General features: G+C 41.7%; 1 protein-coding gene across 4 annotated transcripts in view; it reads left to right on the top strand.

The window, feature by feature from the left end:
- Positions 1–8392, top strand: part of SLC26A7 (solute carrier family 26 member 7) — a 45200-nt gene extending 36808 nt beyond the window's left edge. For all 4 annotated transcript variants that reach the window (XM_084864717.1, XM_084864718.1, XM_084864715.1 and 1 more), the window contains 4 exons: positions 341–444; positions 2257–2311; positions 2406–2518; positions 4880–8392. In XM_084864717.1, coding sequence (XP_084720843.1) covers positions 341–444; positions 2257–2311; positions 2406–2518; positions 4880–4915 — 308 coding nt within the window. In that variant the 3' untranslated portion in view covers positions 4916–8392. The remainder of the gene's footprint in view (positions 1–340; positions 445–2256; positions 2312–2405; positions 2519–4879) is intronic.
- Positions 8393–16738: the final 8346 nt, after the last annotated feature.

The raw sequence follows: 16738 nt of genomic DNA, 5'->3' as shown, positions 1-16738 counted from the left end.
GGCTGCAGGCTTCGGGTCTAGTCCATGGGCTAGATCTCTTATAAAAAAGGTGGCCTAACCTGCTGAGCTTCTGTCCATCCATCTGTGGATGACACTGGCAGTGAAGCTCTCCCCCCTCTTCTTCCCTGAGTTATGCAGTCATTACCTGAAATAACCTCTGAATAACAAAAATATAACGATGTTGGAAATAATGAGCAATCAATTGAAAAATGTAAAGATTAAAGAGGGTTTGGAATTAGTCTCATTACACACAAGGCCGCTGTTAGGGTGCCACTTTTCGACAAAATCAGCGACAGAAATCTCAAAGAATGGTCCTAACTGGAGTCTGTTCCTCCCACAGAAGAGGCAGCACAGCCCTGCCCGGAGGAGAGGACCTGCTCCCTGATCCTGGACTGCAGCGGGCTGACCTTTTTTGACTCTGCTGGCGTCTCCGTGCTGGTTGAGGTATGGACACAGGGTGTGTGTGGACTGATCCCTTCCCTTCCCTTCAGCAAGAGGTTTCCACCATCGGCTGTCAGCGCTGGGGTCTTGACTCCGCTTGTTTCAATTCTCACCTCACCCCCTCTCTCCAAAGGACATAGACCTTGAGGCAATAGTTATTTCTTAAAATGGAAATAATATCATGGCAACTGACATATGTCTTCCTTGTAGCCATCCTGAAAGAAGGTTACGGTAAAGGGCCACAGAGTCTCTTCAGCGTGAATTTCTTCATTCATTCATTCATTCATTCATTTATTCATTTAATTCTTTATTGATTAAGTTATTACATGTGTACTTATCATCCCATTCCCCTCCAACCCTCCTTTGGTGCCATGCCCTCCCACCCCCTAGTGTCTGTGTCCATTGGTTAGGCTTATTTATATGCATGCATACAAGTCCTTTGGTTGATCTCTCCCCCTTTCCCCCACCCTCCCATCCCTTCCCTCTGAGGTTTGACAGTCTGATCGATGCTTCTTGTTTCTGAATCTGTTTTTGTTCATCAGTTTATATTGTTTATTATATTCCACAAATGAGTGAGATCATGTGATATTTATCTTTCTCTGATTGGCTTATTTCGCTTAGCATAATGCTCTCCAGGTCCATCCATCCTCTTCCGTTTTCTAATAACATTTCCTGGATTGCTTTCTTAGCTGCTTTAGTATAAGCAACATTCTCGTATCAGGTAGAGGTTGAAGAAAATGGAAGGATTTCTATTTATTTTTATACTTAGGGCACTGGAGAAATCAACCAACTGTAGATTATGTCTATCAGCATCCACAAACCACTCATGGCCCTGTGTTTGTGCTTTCCTGGGCTTCAGGAAAAGTCAAACACTGTCAGGTCACCTTGACTTAATCATTTTACCTTCTAAAAGCAGGAACTATGAATTCCATGGCCAAGACTCATGTATTCGTGATTTGTTTCATTGTTTGTCTGTGTGTTCATGCTCAGAGCAATACAACTCCCAGTCTGCAGTTCTTCTAACACAGACCTGGATGCTGGTACAGGAATACAAGGGACATTTTTGGATGTATCACACATAATCTCAGAATTGCTGCTTTATATTTTATATGTATGATACATCACTATTATGTAACAAAATCTATCTTTACAGTTACTAAAACGTCAGATTTGCTTGCACTCTGGGGATGATTTTGATCTGGGTGAATTTAAGGCCAGAGCCTTCAATACCTGTTCCTATTTGAGCATTTCTTGGACTTAAATGAAGCAAGACCTTACAGTGTGACAAGCACATCATTTAGGATCTCTTATGTTGATGTATCCTGAAAATGGAAGGAAGGCAAACAACCTTATTTTCAAGTATAATGAGGTTCTCAACTTACTATTCAGAGGTGGGATTTTTGAGAGTCCATGAATATGCACAAATTGTACAAATATTAAAGTCAGCTGTTCTTATCACTTATAAACGGGTCCTTACCTTCGAATAAAAGAAGGTTGAGAAGAATTTTATATAATTCGTATAGGGAAGAAAGGGTAATTATTTAATATTTTTCATTAAACGAAGTGGAAAATGTCAACAGCCAAATTTATTTGCATTAAAGGTAAACTGCCCTGATGCATTCCTCTTTGCTAAGAAGGCTCTTGTATAAATTTGCCAGGGCATGCCCGACTGTGCAGCAATACCGCCCTCTGGTGGTCTGAGATCATAAAAATGGCTTCTTTTTGCTGGAAATGGTCCTTCTTCCTGAAGCCCTTGCAGTCCCTTCTTGCTGGCTGTCCTGCAGTAATTGCTGTTTCCTATTTTCATTCTTCCAGGCTTACAGGGATTGTACGAGCAGGAGTGTGGATGTGTCATTAGCCCATTGCACAGGTAAGGGAAAGTCCTTGGCTAACATAGATCCTCGAACAACTGAACAAGATCCCTGCTGCTACATATACTTTCCATCACTTGTGCTTTCTTGCAGCTTCCTTGGTGAAAGCCATGAAGTACTTTGGAAACCTAGACTCAGAGAAGCCAATTTTTTTTAACTCAGTATCTGCTGCCATAAGTGATATCCATGCGAATAAAATGAGACAAGTAAGTCAGCCTGCGACAGTTATAAGAAAAATTAGAATGTAAAATCAAGGGCTTTGCATTTCTAAATATTAGCTTCTTATTCCACTGGCATCTAACGTTGCATTAAAATGTACCCTCCTCAGAGGCCTCTGTCTCAAGTAAAGAAATGTTTCCATTCCTTTTCTGGACCAGGTATGAACATCCTATCTAATAAAAGAGTAATATGCAAGTTGACTGTCACTTCAACACACAAGATGGCTGTCCCCATGTGGTCAAAGATGGCTGCCCCCATGTGGACACAAGATGGCTGCCACAAGATGGCCAGTAGGGGAGGGCAGTTGGGAGGGACCAGGCCTGCAAGGGAGGGCAATTGAGGGATATCAAGCCTGCAGGGCAGGGCAGTTAGAGGTAACCAGGCTGGCAGAGTAGGGAAGTTGGGGGTGATTGGGCCTGCAGGGAAGGGCAGTTAGGGGCAAACAGCCTGGCAGGGGAGCAGTTAGGCATCAATTAGGCTGGCAGGGGAGTGGTTAGGGGGTGATCATGCTGGCAGGCAGAAGTGGTTAGGGGCAATAAGTAAGGCAGGCAGGCAAGCAGTTGGGAGCCAGCAGTCCTGGATTGTGAGAGGAATGTCTGACTGCCTGTTTAGGTGGGATTGGGTCTACACGGGCAGTTGGACTTCCCTTGAGGGGTCCCAGATCGGAGAGGGTGCAGGCTGGGCTGAGGGACACCCCTTTCCTCCGCGCACAAATTTTGTGCAGCGGGCCTCTAGTTATTTAATAAGTTAGATTTTTCTAACATTATCATGGCATAGAGGATTTGGTGATCACCTATTCAGTGCAGTCTGCTAGCTTGCAAAATAAATGCTTCTTTCTTTCAGGATCCACTATTCTGGGAATTTGAATCTACCTCTGTCAAATACAAAAACTCTAAATATAGCATTATAGTGTTTTTTCCCGCTCTGATGTTGACTCTCTACAAATATTGCCATTTTGGAAATAGTACCTAGAAAGCCCAGCACGCACACTGAATTGTCAAATACTGGGCTTTTTGGTTAGTCTTAGCACTGTTCCTAGAGCTCTGATTCCCTGTGATTTTTCCTTGATTTTAGATCATGTTGCCTTTTCTCATCCCTAGATTAGAAATTTGGTGCCTCCCAGAGTCATTTCTATTATATTCTATCAGAGCTGTATGTATTTACAAAATAGTAACATTACTACTATTATTATTTCTAGAGGCCTGTTGCATGAAGATTCGTGCAAGACTAGGCCTTCCTTCCCCTGGCTTCACTCCTGGCTGCCTGAGAGCCTGGAAGTCCTTGCTCCCAGTGGAGCACCGCTGCTCCTGTAGCTCCTTCTACCCCCGCCCTCTTCCTCATAGCACCGCTGCTCCTGTAGCTCCTTCTACCCCCACCCTCCTCCTCATAGCACCGCTGCTCCTGTAGTTCCTTCTACCCCTGCCCTCCTCCTCATAGCAGGTGTCCCGCCCCGCCTGGCTGCTCGGTGCCTGCATATGCAAATCAACCCACCATCTTAATTGGATTGATTTGCATACTCACCCCTGATTGGGTGGTGGGCATCACAGATGTACAGTCAATTTGCATATTTCTCTTTTATTAGTGTAAGGTGACATCCTAACATTCATTGATCCAAGAATATGTTAAGAACTTCAGCCATATGAATTCACTAAATTTGCTATGAAATTATAAGGAAGATACTATTATTTAACCTATTATTTTATTTTATTTTATTTTGGAAATGAGGAAACTGGGCAGGAGGGGGTCAAGGGATTGATCAAAAAAGAAAATAAAGAGAAAAAAACTCATCAACAGGAACAATAGTAGCAGTGTGGTGATTGTGGTGGGGTGGTGGAGGAGGGATTAGGGCTGATAAATGGTGATGGATGGAGACTTGACTTGGGGTGGTGAGCACACAATAAGTGTACAGATGACATGCAGTGAAACTGTGCACCTGAAACCTGTATAATTTTGCTAACCAGTGTCACTCCAATAAATTCACTTAAAAGGGAAAACAAAACAAAAGAGAAATGCTCCCTCTGAGAGATGTGGTAAGAAAGAATAAAATTGTTTTATCCTGATGTCCTCCCAAAAGAAATAAAGAAATAATTTTTTTTAAAAATGGAGAAACAGAGGCCCAGAGAGTTCTACCATTTGTTAGTAATGGAGCCAGTTTCAAAGTCAGCACTCTGGTTCTGGCCTTGGAGCTTTAAACTGCTGACTCCGATGCCTCAGAGGCTTTTCGTGGCTTGGCTGGACAGCTTGCTTCCATTCCAACTGTTTTTTTGTTTTGTTTTGTTTTGTTTTGTTTTTGTTTGTTTTTTAAACTGGTCAGCAGCATGTGCTTACTGCTTCCTTTTCAATTTCAGAATCTGAGCAAGCTCAGTGAGCAGAGTGAAGTCTGAAGCCCCGTTTGCTGCAGCACAGCTGTTGCTTTAGCAACTGCCCTGCGGAGAACACACGCTAGCGTTTGCACAACCTGTTTCGTGGTCCAGACCCTACAGAGGACCTCTGCTACCATCCGTGCAATGTGACTTGTTAACTGCACAGTCCCTGGTCAAGATTTGCTAGCACTTTTTTTCTGATTTTTGCTAGTAAGCAAATTGACTGAATAGGTTATTTTATAGTTATTTTATAAAATGTGGTTGCATTTAGTTTTGGTATACTGAAAGGTAAGCATGAATGTATTTCCTTTCTTCTGGTATTTTTTTTTTTGTTGTTGTTGTTATTTTATTTCTCTTTTGTTGTCAGTTAATTTGTAAAACTGAGAAATACCTTGTCATCAGAGACTTAGAACATTTGCAAACCGTTTGTAAAAATCCAGGATCTTCTGTAAGTAATATACAAAAACAACATAGCGAATTGCCATTTTTCCCTTACAAAAAGCATACACAATTAAATACCTATTTTATTTGATGTGATATGCAATTCACAGAAAATAACGGTAAGTCAAACAAAAACAAATGACACACTAGTAATCACTGTTCTCCATACCTTTGCATGCACGGTGGTCTTCCAGAATATTGTTGTCAAGATGATCGGTACCCCAATGGGACCAAGTTCTTTAGGTGAATCTCTTTTGCTGTGAATATTGGAAATGATTTGGAGATCGTAAGACCTGATACCTCTAATTTCCACATCCCCATCGCATAAAAAATCTGTTTTCAGCTTAATTTTTATTGGAGCCCTAGAATGTGCAAGTTGCACATTCTATATTTTTTTACTAATATGATTTTCAGATGAGAAAATACCAGGGATAAGTATTTATAGCTTTGTGCTATTCTGATGTAAGATTACAGTAGTTACAGACTTCCTTATTTCAGAGACACAGTCAATCCTATATAATGAAAGGATAATATGCACATAGATGAAACGGCAGAACAACCAAACAACCAATCAAAATGTAATATGCTAATGATATGCTAAGGCTGCTCAATCACTCGCTATGACATGCACTGACCACCATGGGGAAGATAATCAACTGACGAACCAGTTGCTATGATGTGTACTGACCACCAGGGGGCAAATGCTCCGACTGGTAAGTTAGCTTGCTGCTGGGGTCCAGCCGATTGGGACTGAGAGAGATGGGCTAGGCATGCCCTGGAGCCCTCCCAGTACCTCTCCAGCTTGATTGTGCACCAGTGGGATCCTTCAGTCTGGCCTGTGCCCTCTCACAATCTGGGACCCCTTGGGAGATGTTGGAGAGCTAGTTTCAGCCAGATCCCGCAGGGAGAGTGCCAGATGTAGGACTCATGGCTGGTGAGAGCGCTGCCACAGAAGTGTGAGCCTCTCCCTGTCGGGACTGATTGGGCACGAGCCTGAGGCAGACACGGTGGGACTGGGATGAGTGGGAGTGGCAGGAAGGAGTTGCCTGTGGCACTGGACTGTGGGTTTCAGCCTGATCTCTGCAGGCCACCCAGAAGGACTCCGCCTGTGCACGAATTCGCGCACTGGGCCTCTAGTGTAACATAATACACTTATCGCTGTATCGCTATATATGTATGTTTTACTTTTGTTGTAGAGAGCTTGGGTATGTGATTACCGTATTTTCCGGCGTATAAGATGACTTTTGAAACGAAAAAAAGTCAACCGAAAATCGGGGGCAAAAGACCAAAATTGCACAAAAATTACCTGCAGATCTTGACGGCAAAGTAAGTTCTTTGAAGTGGGGGGTAGTCTTATACAGCGAATATAGGCCTAAACCTATGTTTTAACTGTAAAACTAGGGGGTCGTCTTATACGCCGGAAAATACGTTATCTATAAACCCACCAACCAGCAGAGTAATTGACAAGCCCCAGAGGCCTATTTGAGAATAGCAGTGTCACTGCCGAAACAACGTGATTGGCATGTCATTTTTATCTTGTGTATGCCTTTTTATTTTTTTACTTGCCCTTCTCCACACTGCTAATAAAAATACACATAGTCAAGATCTCACTTAACATAGTAGTAGGGGCTTTATCAATGAAAACCAACCAGATTGTGATACAGCTTTCTCCTAAATCATAGTAACAATGTGATCAGGATAATCAACTGCACCACAGTCGCCTGGTGTATTTGTGAAATATGCAGATTCAAGCACCCAATTGCAGGACTTAGTGGGTCAACACTTCTTTGGGGTGGCTTGAGGACTAGGGGTTTTAAAACACCCCTCCAATTAGTGTTTAATTTTACACCCTACAGTTTGGAGTCACAGTCACAGAGCCTTTTTTCAGTCTGCTTTACGAAGAAAGCCCCTGACCTCTCATTCTCGGGCACATAGGCGCTCATCCCCAGTTCCATTTGGCCTTGTACATCAGTCACAGAGCGTTGTGGCTCCATAGTAGATCTATGAGGCTCCTCTTATGTGACCAGAACTAGGTGTGTAATCATGTCATCTGGCGAAGGACCAAGTAAAATTCACCCGTAGCTTTTGGCGAACATGAGTTGGTCGGAATCAGAAAATATCGGAAGCATACTTGTATTATTCATATATTCCTGAGTGAACTTCCCAAGACTGGAAGATTGTGTTGAATATCTCTCATCAGGGAACATGTCGGCCTCCTTCTTAGTTTACAAATGCATGCTGTCTCTGACTGATACCAATGCAAGGAAATAGTCCCGCCCTCCAGGTTCTTCCTCACGGACCATCCCTTAGAAACACACCCAGGGAGGGAGAGATTTCCCTGCTGGCCCGAGGCCCCAGGTAATCGTTTTCTTTCAGTGCCTTCTTTGAAACTGCTTGTGTGATGCTACCAGAGTGGATTCTAGTTAAATCTTGTATTGTGCACAGATGGAGCTGGGATAAAGGGAAGGTTTCAGCAGTATCGCTCAGCTGCTTTCACTTCGAGGCTTCAGGCTGATGCGAACCATCATAACTGGAGAGAAAAATAATATTCAATTATGAATCACTGCCAGATGTGTGAATTCATGCCTTCAGGTTTCATTTTTCTGAAATGTGCTTACTGTAGTACATTTTTTAAAATCTACTTTGTGAGTCTCTTTCTTTGGGTAATGAATTTAATGGCATTAAATATTCGGGAGAGCCCCAAATTAAGAAAATATGGTTGCTGTGTTTGTTTAATCCCTTCACCTTTTTCATCCAGCCTCCTAACTCGGACACAGACAACTATATGGTAATTACTAGAGAGAGGGGGGAGGTAGGAGGGATAAAGGAGGTATAAATAGTGATGGAAGGAAACTTGCCTTGGAGTGGTGAACACAATACAATATGCAGGTGATGTATTCTAGAACTGTATACCTGAAACCTATATTATTTTATTAATCAATGTCACCAGCATCAATTCAATAAGAATTTTAAAAAGAAAATATGTATTTGGACTTTATCTCATAATCCAAAAAAAGGAAGTAAAAAATTGTTCTAAAGGTAATTCATGCAGCAATGTGCTAGGGTTCTTGTTTCACCATTAAGAATGGTTCGGCAGCCGAAATCGGTTTGGCTCAGTGGATAGAACATCGGCCTACGATTCAGGTCAAGGGCATGTACCTTGGCTGCGGGCAAATCCCCAGTAGGGGGTGTGCAAGAGGCAGCTGATCAGTGATTCTCTCTCATTGATCTTTCTAACTATCCCTCTACCTTCCGCTCTGTAAAGAATCAATTTTATACATATATATATATATATATATATAGAATGGTTCAGCAATCTGGAGAAAGGCTGTGTGTAACTTAAGAGTCCAGAGACGATAATTTTGAAAGGCATTGAGGGTCAGAGGAGCCTGGCTAAAGAAACCAAGTTCTCCTTGACTCAGGACCCCTTGCTTTTTATTAAACACAATTTGTCCTAAGGCAAGATGGAGATATACACTTCAAAGGGTAGGGCTTCTTACAGAGTCCATTGTCAGAATAGCCTATGGCTGTTCAGGTGTTTGGCCAGTAGGAGGCAATAACATGTAGATGAAGATGCCCTGAGCTGTCTGGCAGCAAACAATTTAATGCATCCCTTTCAGGTTTGGAGAAATGCCTTTAGCCATTTCCAACAGGCAATAACATATGTGAATTCAGCCCTTGTTGAGTCCCCAAGTTCCATCAACCTTTTGATGAAACTCTTGCAATTATGACATGCTGGAACTGGCTTCCGGCTGTGTTCTTTAGTCCAAGTCCCAGAGGAACTGTGAGGGGGACTCATTGTGGGCCTTCCCAGGGCAACCCCTCTAGGTTAATGCCAATGTGAGGGAGAGACAGGGGAGTATGAAACTGGATGTAATAAAGCTTAGAAAAATTCCTTGTGGTCTAAGTAAAAATGGAACGGTATCTACGACCAGTATGTGTGATCCTGAGATCCTGGATCCCAACTGTGGTGCATGTCACAGACCACCAGATGGTTTGGTAAACAAATGAGGTGCTGGAGGGTGATCCGATTTATGTCCTTGAAAATTCCTAGCCTCTAGAGCTGTCAGTCAATGCTTTCACTTCCCTGTGCTCAGTAATTTTGCTATTTCTGTTTTTCAGTATTTTATTTTTTTATTTTTTAAATACATATTTTATTGATTTTTTACAGAGAGTAAGGGAGAGAGATAGAGAGCCAGAAACGTCGATGAAAGAGAAACATCAACCAGCCGCCTCCTGCACATCCCCCGCCAGGGATGTGCCCGCAGCCAACGCACATGCCCTTGACCGGAATCGAACCCAGGACCTGTCAGTCCGCAGACCGACGCTCTACCACTGAGCCAAACCGGTTTCAGCTGTTTTTCAGTATTTTAAACCATCACCATATTGTTAACCTCTTTTCTAAATCCCATTTCTAAGGATCTTCTACAGGTAATCTTGCCTAACCCCACATTCTACATAAAGGCCATTATGCATTTTTTCTCCCTCAATTTTCTACTGATCTTGCCACCTAAAAATATACACATCAAAATCCATATGTTTTCATACCTTCGTACAGAGAGCACAGTGCTTGACACACTCATATTGCATTGTTCAAATGGTTAGAAAAATGGAAAACTCAATGTTTTAAGATGTGTGTTTTTTTTTGTTTATTTGTTGTTCGTTTTTGCTCTGGGAATTTACTGAAGAATTTACATGTTTTTATTTTAGGAAGGGAATTAGTTACTGATATTGGCACCATAAAGCAACAGCATGATATATAGCACCATAAAAGTACATTTTCATTTCCTCCAGGTAGAGCATGTGTATCTTAAACATTTATTTTGAGAGGAACTGTTAATGACTAGACTTTAGGAAAAAACCAGATTGTTCCAGTAGATGTCACTATTTCTCTTTCAGTGAAAATGGTTTGCCCTCAAATAATATACTTAAATGGAAGATCTAAGTAGTTTTATTTTTTTTAATTTAATAGATGAGTCAAACAGCACATGTTGTCGACAAAGAGACACATTTTAATATTTAACCTAATCTTGCATGTCAACTTTGATACTGGCATCACACAGCCTTCTGTGCAAAGAGCCTGATGTCTATAGTGTTGCTAAGTATTTTAAAGAGAGGAATTCAAATATAGTTCAATAATCTGATTAGCTAAATAAATAAATAATTTTTTAAGGTGGAGAAAAAGGAACCTTCGTGCACTGTTGGTGAGAATGTAGACTGGTGCAGACACTGTAAAAAAACATTAGGCAGTCTTTAAAAAAAAAAAATTAGAAATGGAACTGCCTCTTGACCCAGCAAACCCACTTCTGAGAATATATCTTAAAAATCCCAAACACCAATTTGAAATAATGTAGCACCCATATGTCCATATCAGCATTATTTACAATAACGAGGATATGGAAACAGCTCAAACACCCATCGGTAGATGAATGAATATAGAAGCTGTGGTGCATTCACACAGTGGAATACTATGCGGCCATAAAGAAGTCTTATCTTTTGCAACAGCATGGATGGACCTGGAGATGGGATGAGAACTAGTAAAGGAAGAAAAGGCTTCCTGCAGTTCTCCCCTCGAAGCTAGTACTCACCATCTTGCCTGTTATAATGTTTGCAGCTGGACAGAAACATTTCCAAATAGTCTCAGGAAACTCTCCTTTAAATGTTTTTTTGATGTTTGGCCAAAGAAGAACCGTCATGATGCATACAAATTTTACAAATATTTTTGGCCATCCCCGTGAAGAGAACATAAGACCCATCACTCAGAGACATTATTTGGGTTCGTGATTCTCTCTGGAGGTCAGGATGCTCATAAAACAATGAATGGATTAGATCCATTCAAGTTGGAAGTTTTTCGTTATGACAAATGTAATATAGATAATGCCCTTCATTTAATAAGTCACCCACATATAATTCAATGAAAGGTTGTTTTTTTTTTGGTGTATATTACCAGCCATATGTGTCTTCTCGACTGGTTTATACCACCAAAGAGAAGCCAGCACAACTGCACAAAAATTCCATGTTGAAATCTAGAAGGAGAGCAGCTTCTGCAGCAGGACTGCTTCAAGGCTGGCCTCGGCCAGAAAGTCAGCTCATGGAAGTGTAGACGCCGTCTGGCTGTGAGTGACTGTGGCCAGACAGGTGCCATGGGGAAAGGAAGGAATTCCTCAGAAAGCTTTATCAAGTCTGTCCTCTTTCCCTGGTCACCACACAGCCTTTTCCCACTGTTTTCCCTCGTAAAGGATTTCTGCCTGTTGCAAGTCAATGTGATTTGGAATCTCGACAGGATCATCTGTTCTTTTTAGAGCATGAAGATGCCTGTGAACTAAATGGGTGACCTGAGATGGCTAAGGTAACCAGACAGCAAAGACTCAAAGTCTAAATGTAATTAATGTTCCGATTAAAATCTCAAAGGTAGGGATATTGAATATGTGCAGCTATGATTATATGATATGGAAGCAGATGAAGAAAAGCCACGTGAAAGGCAGGATAAGACCGGCTCTTCTTATGTCCATACTTCTAACTTTCCACTTAACCACCACAAACAGGTTCCATGGAACTAGTGGAGCTGCACCCTCTAAGGTCACCATGGTATTGCAATGACCAAATCTGTTCCCCCCGCCCTTCCCGCCCCAATTCTAGCTTTATTTTTAAATTGCACTTGACCTGAGTAACCAAATCCATTTTTTTTGAAAGCCTTCTTTCTTGGTTTCTGAGGTAACTATGGACTTTAAAATCTGCCATTGCTATAATCTTCTCATTTTCTGGGCTTCCTTTTCTTGGGGGTCTGTGTTGTGAGGATCAAATTTGATCATATCTGTAAATAACATATCATAGTTCTTAACCCATAATACATGTTCTATAACTAGTTCATTTGAAAAGATTCCCTAGGTGGTATGCTATATTTTGAAGTTCAAAATGCTCTAAATGCATATGTTTAGAATAGAATATATGGTATTTCATAGAACTGATGGTCTTACCCAGCTTTCCTGTTTCAGTCAGTGGCATCACCTCTCTCCATTTCCTCACCTGAAATCTCAGTGCATATGACTTTTTTCTCACTTTGGAATTCTATATGGAATAACTTGAGCAATCCTCCCCTAAAGATTCAAAAATGGCAGCAGATTAAATGGAAGCTACACTGACATTCTCTTGGATAATGTGATTCTGATGTAGACTATCCTTTGTTAGCATTGTTGATTCTTCATTTGTTCCTAGGGGATATATGTGTTTATGAGTTTTCCTATGCCAGTATTTTGCGCCCAAATTGTTGGAAACCCAGAAACTAAAGCTTTACTGCCTAATCCTAACCTCCTTGACTCCATTAGCATTTTTCAAAGCTTTGCAATATACAGTTTGGGATAGATATAGGAAATTCCACATTGTGGAACTGTCCTGGAGAGAGACTGGGGAAACCAAAACTGTGGGTAGGGGTGGACTTCTCCTTAAAGAGAACGCATGCTTCTCATAAAGCAGGCTAGGGAGAGGCCAATCAAGAGCAGAAATTGAATTCTCCTGGGGAGTCCAAGGAAGAGATAGCTATTTCTTTTCTGGTCTCAGGGAATTGATATCTAAACTACAGGAGAAAAAAGAGTCCTAGCCTGTGTTGCTCAGTGGATAGAGTGTCAGCCTGTGGACTGAAGGGTCCTGGGTTTGATTCCTATCAAGGGCACGTGGCTGGGTTGTGGGCTCAATCCCCAATGGGGGAGATGCAGGAAGCAGCCAGTCAATGATTTTTCTCTCATCATTGATATTTCTATCTCTCCCTCTTCCTCTCTGAAATCAATGAAAAATCTATTTAAAAAAAACAAACTACAGGAGAAAAAGAATACTTAGAAAGTCCTCTTGCTTATTTATTAGGAGTTAAGCAGGACTCTGTAAAATGGAAGATTCAAAGTGGAGACAGACTCTGGATACACAGAACAGACGGACAGCTGTCAGAGGTGAAGGGGTTGAGGCTGGTGAGAAGGGTGAAGAGATTAAGCAAAGAAAAAAAATACTCATGGCTGGACACAGACAACAGTATGGGATTGGCGGAAAGAAGTAGGGTGGGGATGTAGTAGAGGGTAAAGGGAGAATAAATGGTTATGAAAGAGATTGAAATCGAGGTGTTAAACACACAATGCAATAGAGAGATAATGTAGTATAAAATTGTTTACCTGAAACCTACATAATTTTATTAACCAATGTTACCTCAATGAATTCAATAGAGAGAGAGAGAGAGAGAGAGAGAGAGAGAGAGAGAGAGAGAGAGAGAAGAGAGAGAGAGAGAGAGAGAAAGAGAAGAGAGCAGAGAGCGTGGAGATTGATTTTTTCCACAGTGAAGCAGACCAATGAATTGTACCAACGGACTCTCTCTCTCTCTCTCTCTCTCTCTCTCTCTCTCTCTCTCTCTCTCTCTCTCTCTCTCCTCAATCATCTTGCTAAATTTTATATAGTCCAATTGTGCTTCAGAGACTTCAGGTATAATCTTGTCACTATGCGGGGTGAAATTAAAGAAGAGGAGGTAACCATCCCCCACCCTTAGGCACACACGAAAGGAACCTTAGTTAAGAACTTGGGATCAGCCCTAAGTGGTTTGGCTCAGTGGATAGAGCGTTGGCCTGCGGACTGAGGGGTCCCAGGTTCAATTCCAGTCAAGGGCATGTACCTTGGTTGCGGGCACATGCCCAGCAAGGGGGTTGCAGGAGGCAGCTAATCAATGTTTCTAACTCTCTATCCCTCTCCCTTCCTCTCTGTAAAAAAACCAATAAAATATATTTTTAAAAAAGAAGAAAAAAAGAACTTGGGATCAGAATAGAGCCCAGAGTCAGATGTTGGTAATTCTGAGAGTCTGGTGAGTACCAGAAAAGATTTTGAGAGCATATAACAAATGCTCTCAGGATCCTCACAGGCACTTGGGCAAAGGAAGCCTAATAAAGACTACCATCACAAGTCAAACAGAATGAGTGTTTGTACCAAAATAAATCAGTGAAAGAAAAAGGAACAACTTCATTTTGAAGTCAAAATTTTCTAAGACTAGAGAAAAGGAGTTATATTTAAATTATTTTCTGTTTTTCTCTTTTCAACATTTCTTTCTTTCTTTCTTTCTTTCTTTCTTTCTTTCTTTCTTTCTTTCTTTCTTTCTTTCTTTCCTTCTTTCTTTTTTTCTTTCTTTTAAATCCAGTTTCTGACAAAACAAATGCCTTAAATTTTCCACAGATAAGTGGAAAAATAGTTTTAGCTTTCCAGTAAAGTTCTTGATTATATTTGAGAAAATGATTTTAGGACAAGAGGATAAACAGTGATGTTAGAGCACTTGAAAACATAAAATTGAAGATATGTTATTTTTATAAATTAATTTCTGAATAGAAGTTAACATGTTAATGTGTGTGTGTGTGTGTGTGTGTGTGTGTGTGTGTGTGTGTATGCATTAACTTTAGGTGTAAAACAAACTCAACTGTAGTTATGAATTCCAATCAGAACTTTAACCCTTTGCACTCCGAACCATTCTGGACATTGGTTACCAGCTACTCGACGCTACTTTGTGGCGGAAACGTGCGTTGAAATAACTCAATTCCCCGTAATCACTAATAAACTGCAATGTCCCCTGAGAGGGGACATCCGAGTGATAAGCTAGAATTCCGATGTCCCCTGAGAGGGGACAGCAGAGTGCAAAAGGTTAATAAATATAGTTTGAAAACATGCAGGCCAGGCTGAGAGACCCCACCGGTGCATGAATCCATGTATTGGGCCTCTAGTAACATATAATGAACAAAGCTTCTCCCCAAATCAGGGAAGAAGATGCCTGTGTTAAGGCAAAGGCAGGGTTTGTCATGCCTCCCATAAATAGCTAACAGCCTTTCAGCATATTACAGGAACTGGCTTTGGAGAAGGAGGCCGACTCCCCAACTGGACGTTCTGTCTCCAGAAGACTTGCAGACTCGCAACCATAAAAACAGGACCTCGGCTTGACCGGTTTCAAGATGATCATTGGAATGGACTGTGAATACTTACACATAGAGAACTTTCAACTGCCCTCCTTCTGATTTCTTTGTTCTGCGCTTCCTCTCCCTCCTGGTGAAATCCCCTGCCTGCACTGAGATGTGAAGATGGGCTTTGGGGGCAGAGTCTCCCGTCTTCTCAGGTTGCTGACGCTTGAATAAACCACTTTCTTTCCTTCCCCCCCCACCCCAATACATTTTTATTGATTTTAGAGAGAAACATCAATAATGAGAGAGAATCACTGATCAGCTCCCTCCTGTACACCCCCAATGGGGACTGAGCCTGTAACCTGGGCACTTGCCCTTGACTAGAATCAAACCTGGGACCCTTAAGTCTGCAGGTCGGCACTCTATCCACTGAGCCAAACCAAACCAGCATGCCGAAGTACACTGGGCTAAGTTTGTTTGTTTAGTTGTGCTATCTTGTGTAAAATATACATATTATTGGTTTTTTACAGAGAGGAAAGGAGAGGGATAGAGAGCTAGAAACATCAATGAGAGAGAAACACCGATCAGCTGCCTCCTGCACACCCCACACTGGGGATGTGCCCGCAACCAAGGTACATGCCCTTGACTGGAATAGAACCCGGGACCTTTCAGTCTGTAGGCCGACGCTCTATCCACTGAACCAAACAGGCCTCGGCTATCTTGTGTAGTTTTTAAAGTTGTTGTTTTTTTTATTAACCAAATGCAAATACATGGGTACAGATTCTGCCCACACATCACTAACATGCAAAAGGTTAGACATAATAAAATCAACCATGCAGGTGCAGTGTCCTACTGGACACTACACAGTCACAGGGGGCAGGACATTAATCATCCATGTTTTTAGGGGACGCAGATGGAGTCGCAGTCCACAAACTGCGGTTCGAGAACCACATGCGGCTCTTTGGCCCCTTGAGTTGGCTCTTCCACAAAATACCACGGCCTGGGCGAGTCTATTTTGAAGAAGTGGCGTTAGAAGAAGTTTAAGTTTAAACAATGTGTCTCTCAAAAGAAATTTCAATCGTTGTCCTGTTAATATTTGGCTCTGTTGACTAATGAGTTTGCCGACCACTGCTCTAGGTGAAAGGCCATTTGCTGTCTGATAATATTAATGACAACGACAGAAAAGTCAGTGACCTGGGCTGACAGTGTTTTATTTTTTGGGTTACAAAGAGTACTTCTATCTCTTATGTTATTAAATGTCACCACAGACAGGACACGTGGGTCTTTTCTTAAGCAGATATTATTCATCGCTTTTACAGATGAGAAGGCAATATTCAGGCAGTTAGAGTAGCCAGGGCAAAGTGGCATCACTGGTTAATGGCAAAGCAGAACTGGCTAGTGAGGAGGCTGAGGCTTTAACCCAGTCTCTAGCTCCAAAATTTACTTCCCTTCAGGACAGATACTGCTCTTCCCTCAGGACCTTTTCTGGAAAGTA

Source organism: Pipistrellus hanaki (genome assembly GCF_964339955.1).
Source record: "Pipistrellus hanaki genome assembly, chromosome: 17".
NCBI lineage: Eukaryota > Metazoa > Chordata > Mammalia > Chiroptera > Vespertilionidae > Pipistrellus > Pipistrellus hanaki.
The sequence above is the reverse complement of the archived record's forward strand: the minus strand, read 5'-3'. Positions and strand labels throughout refer to the sequence as shown.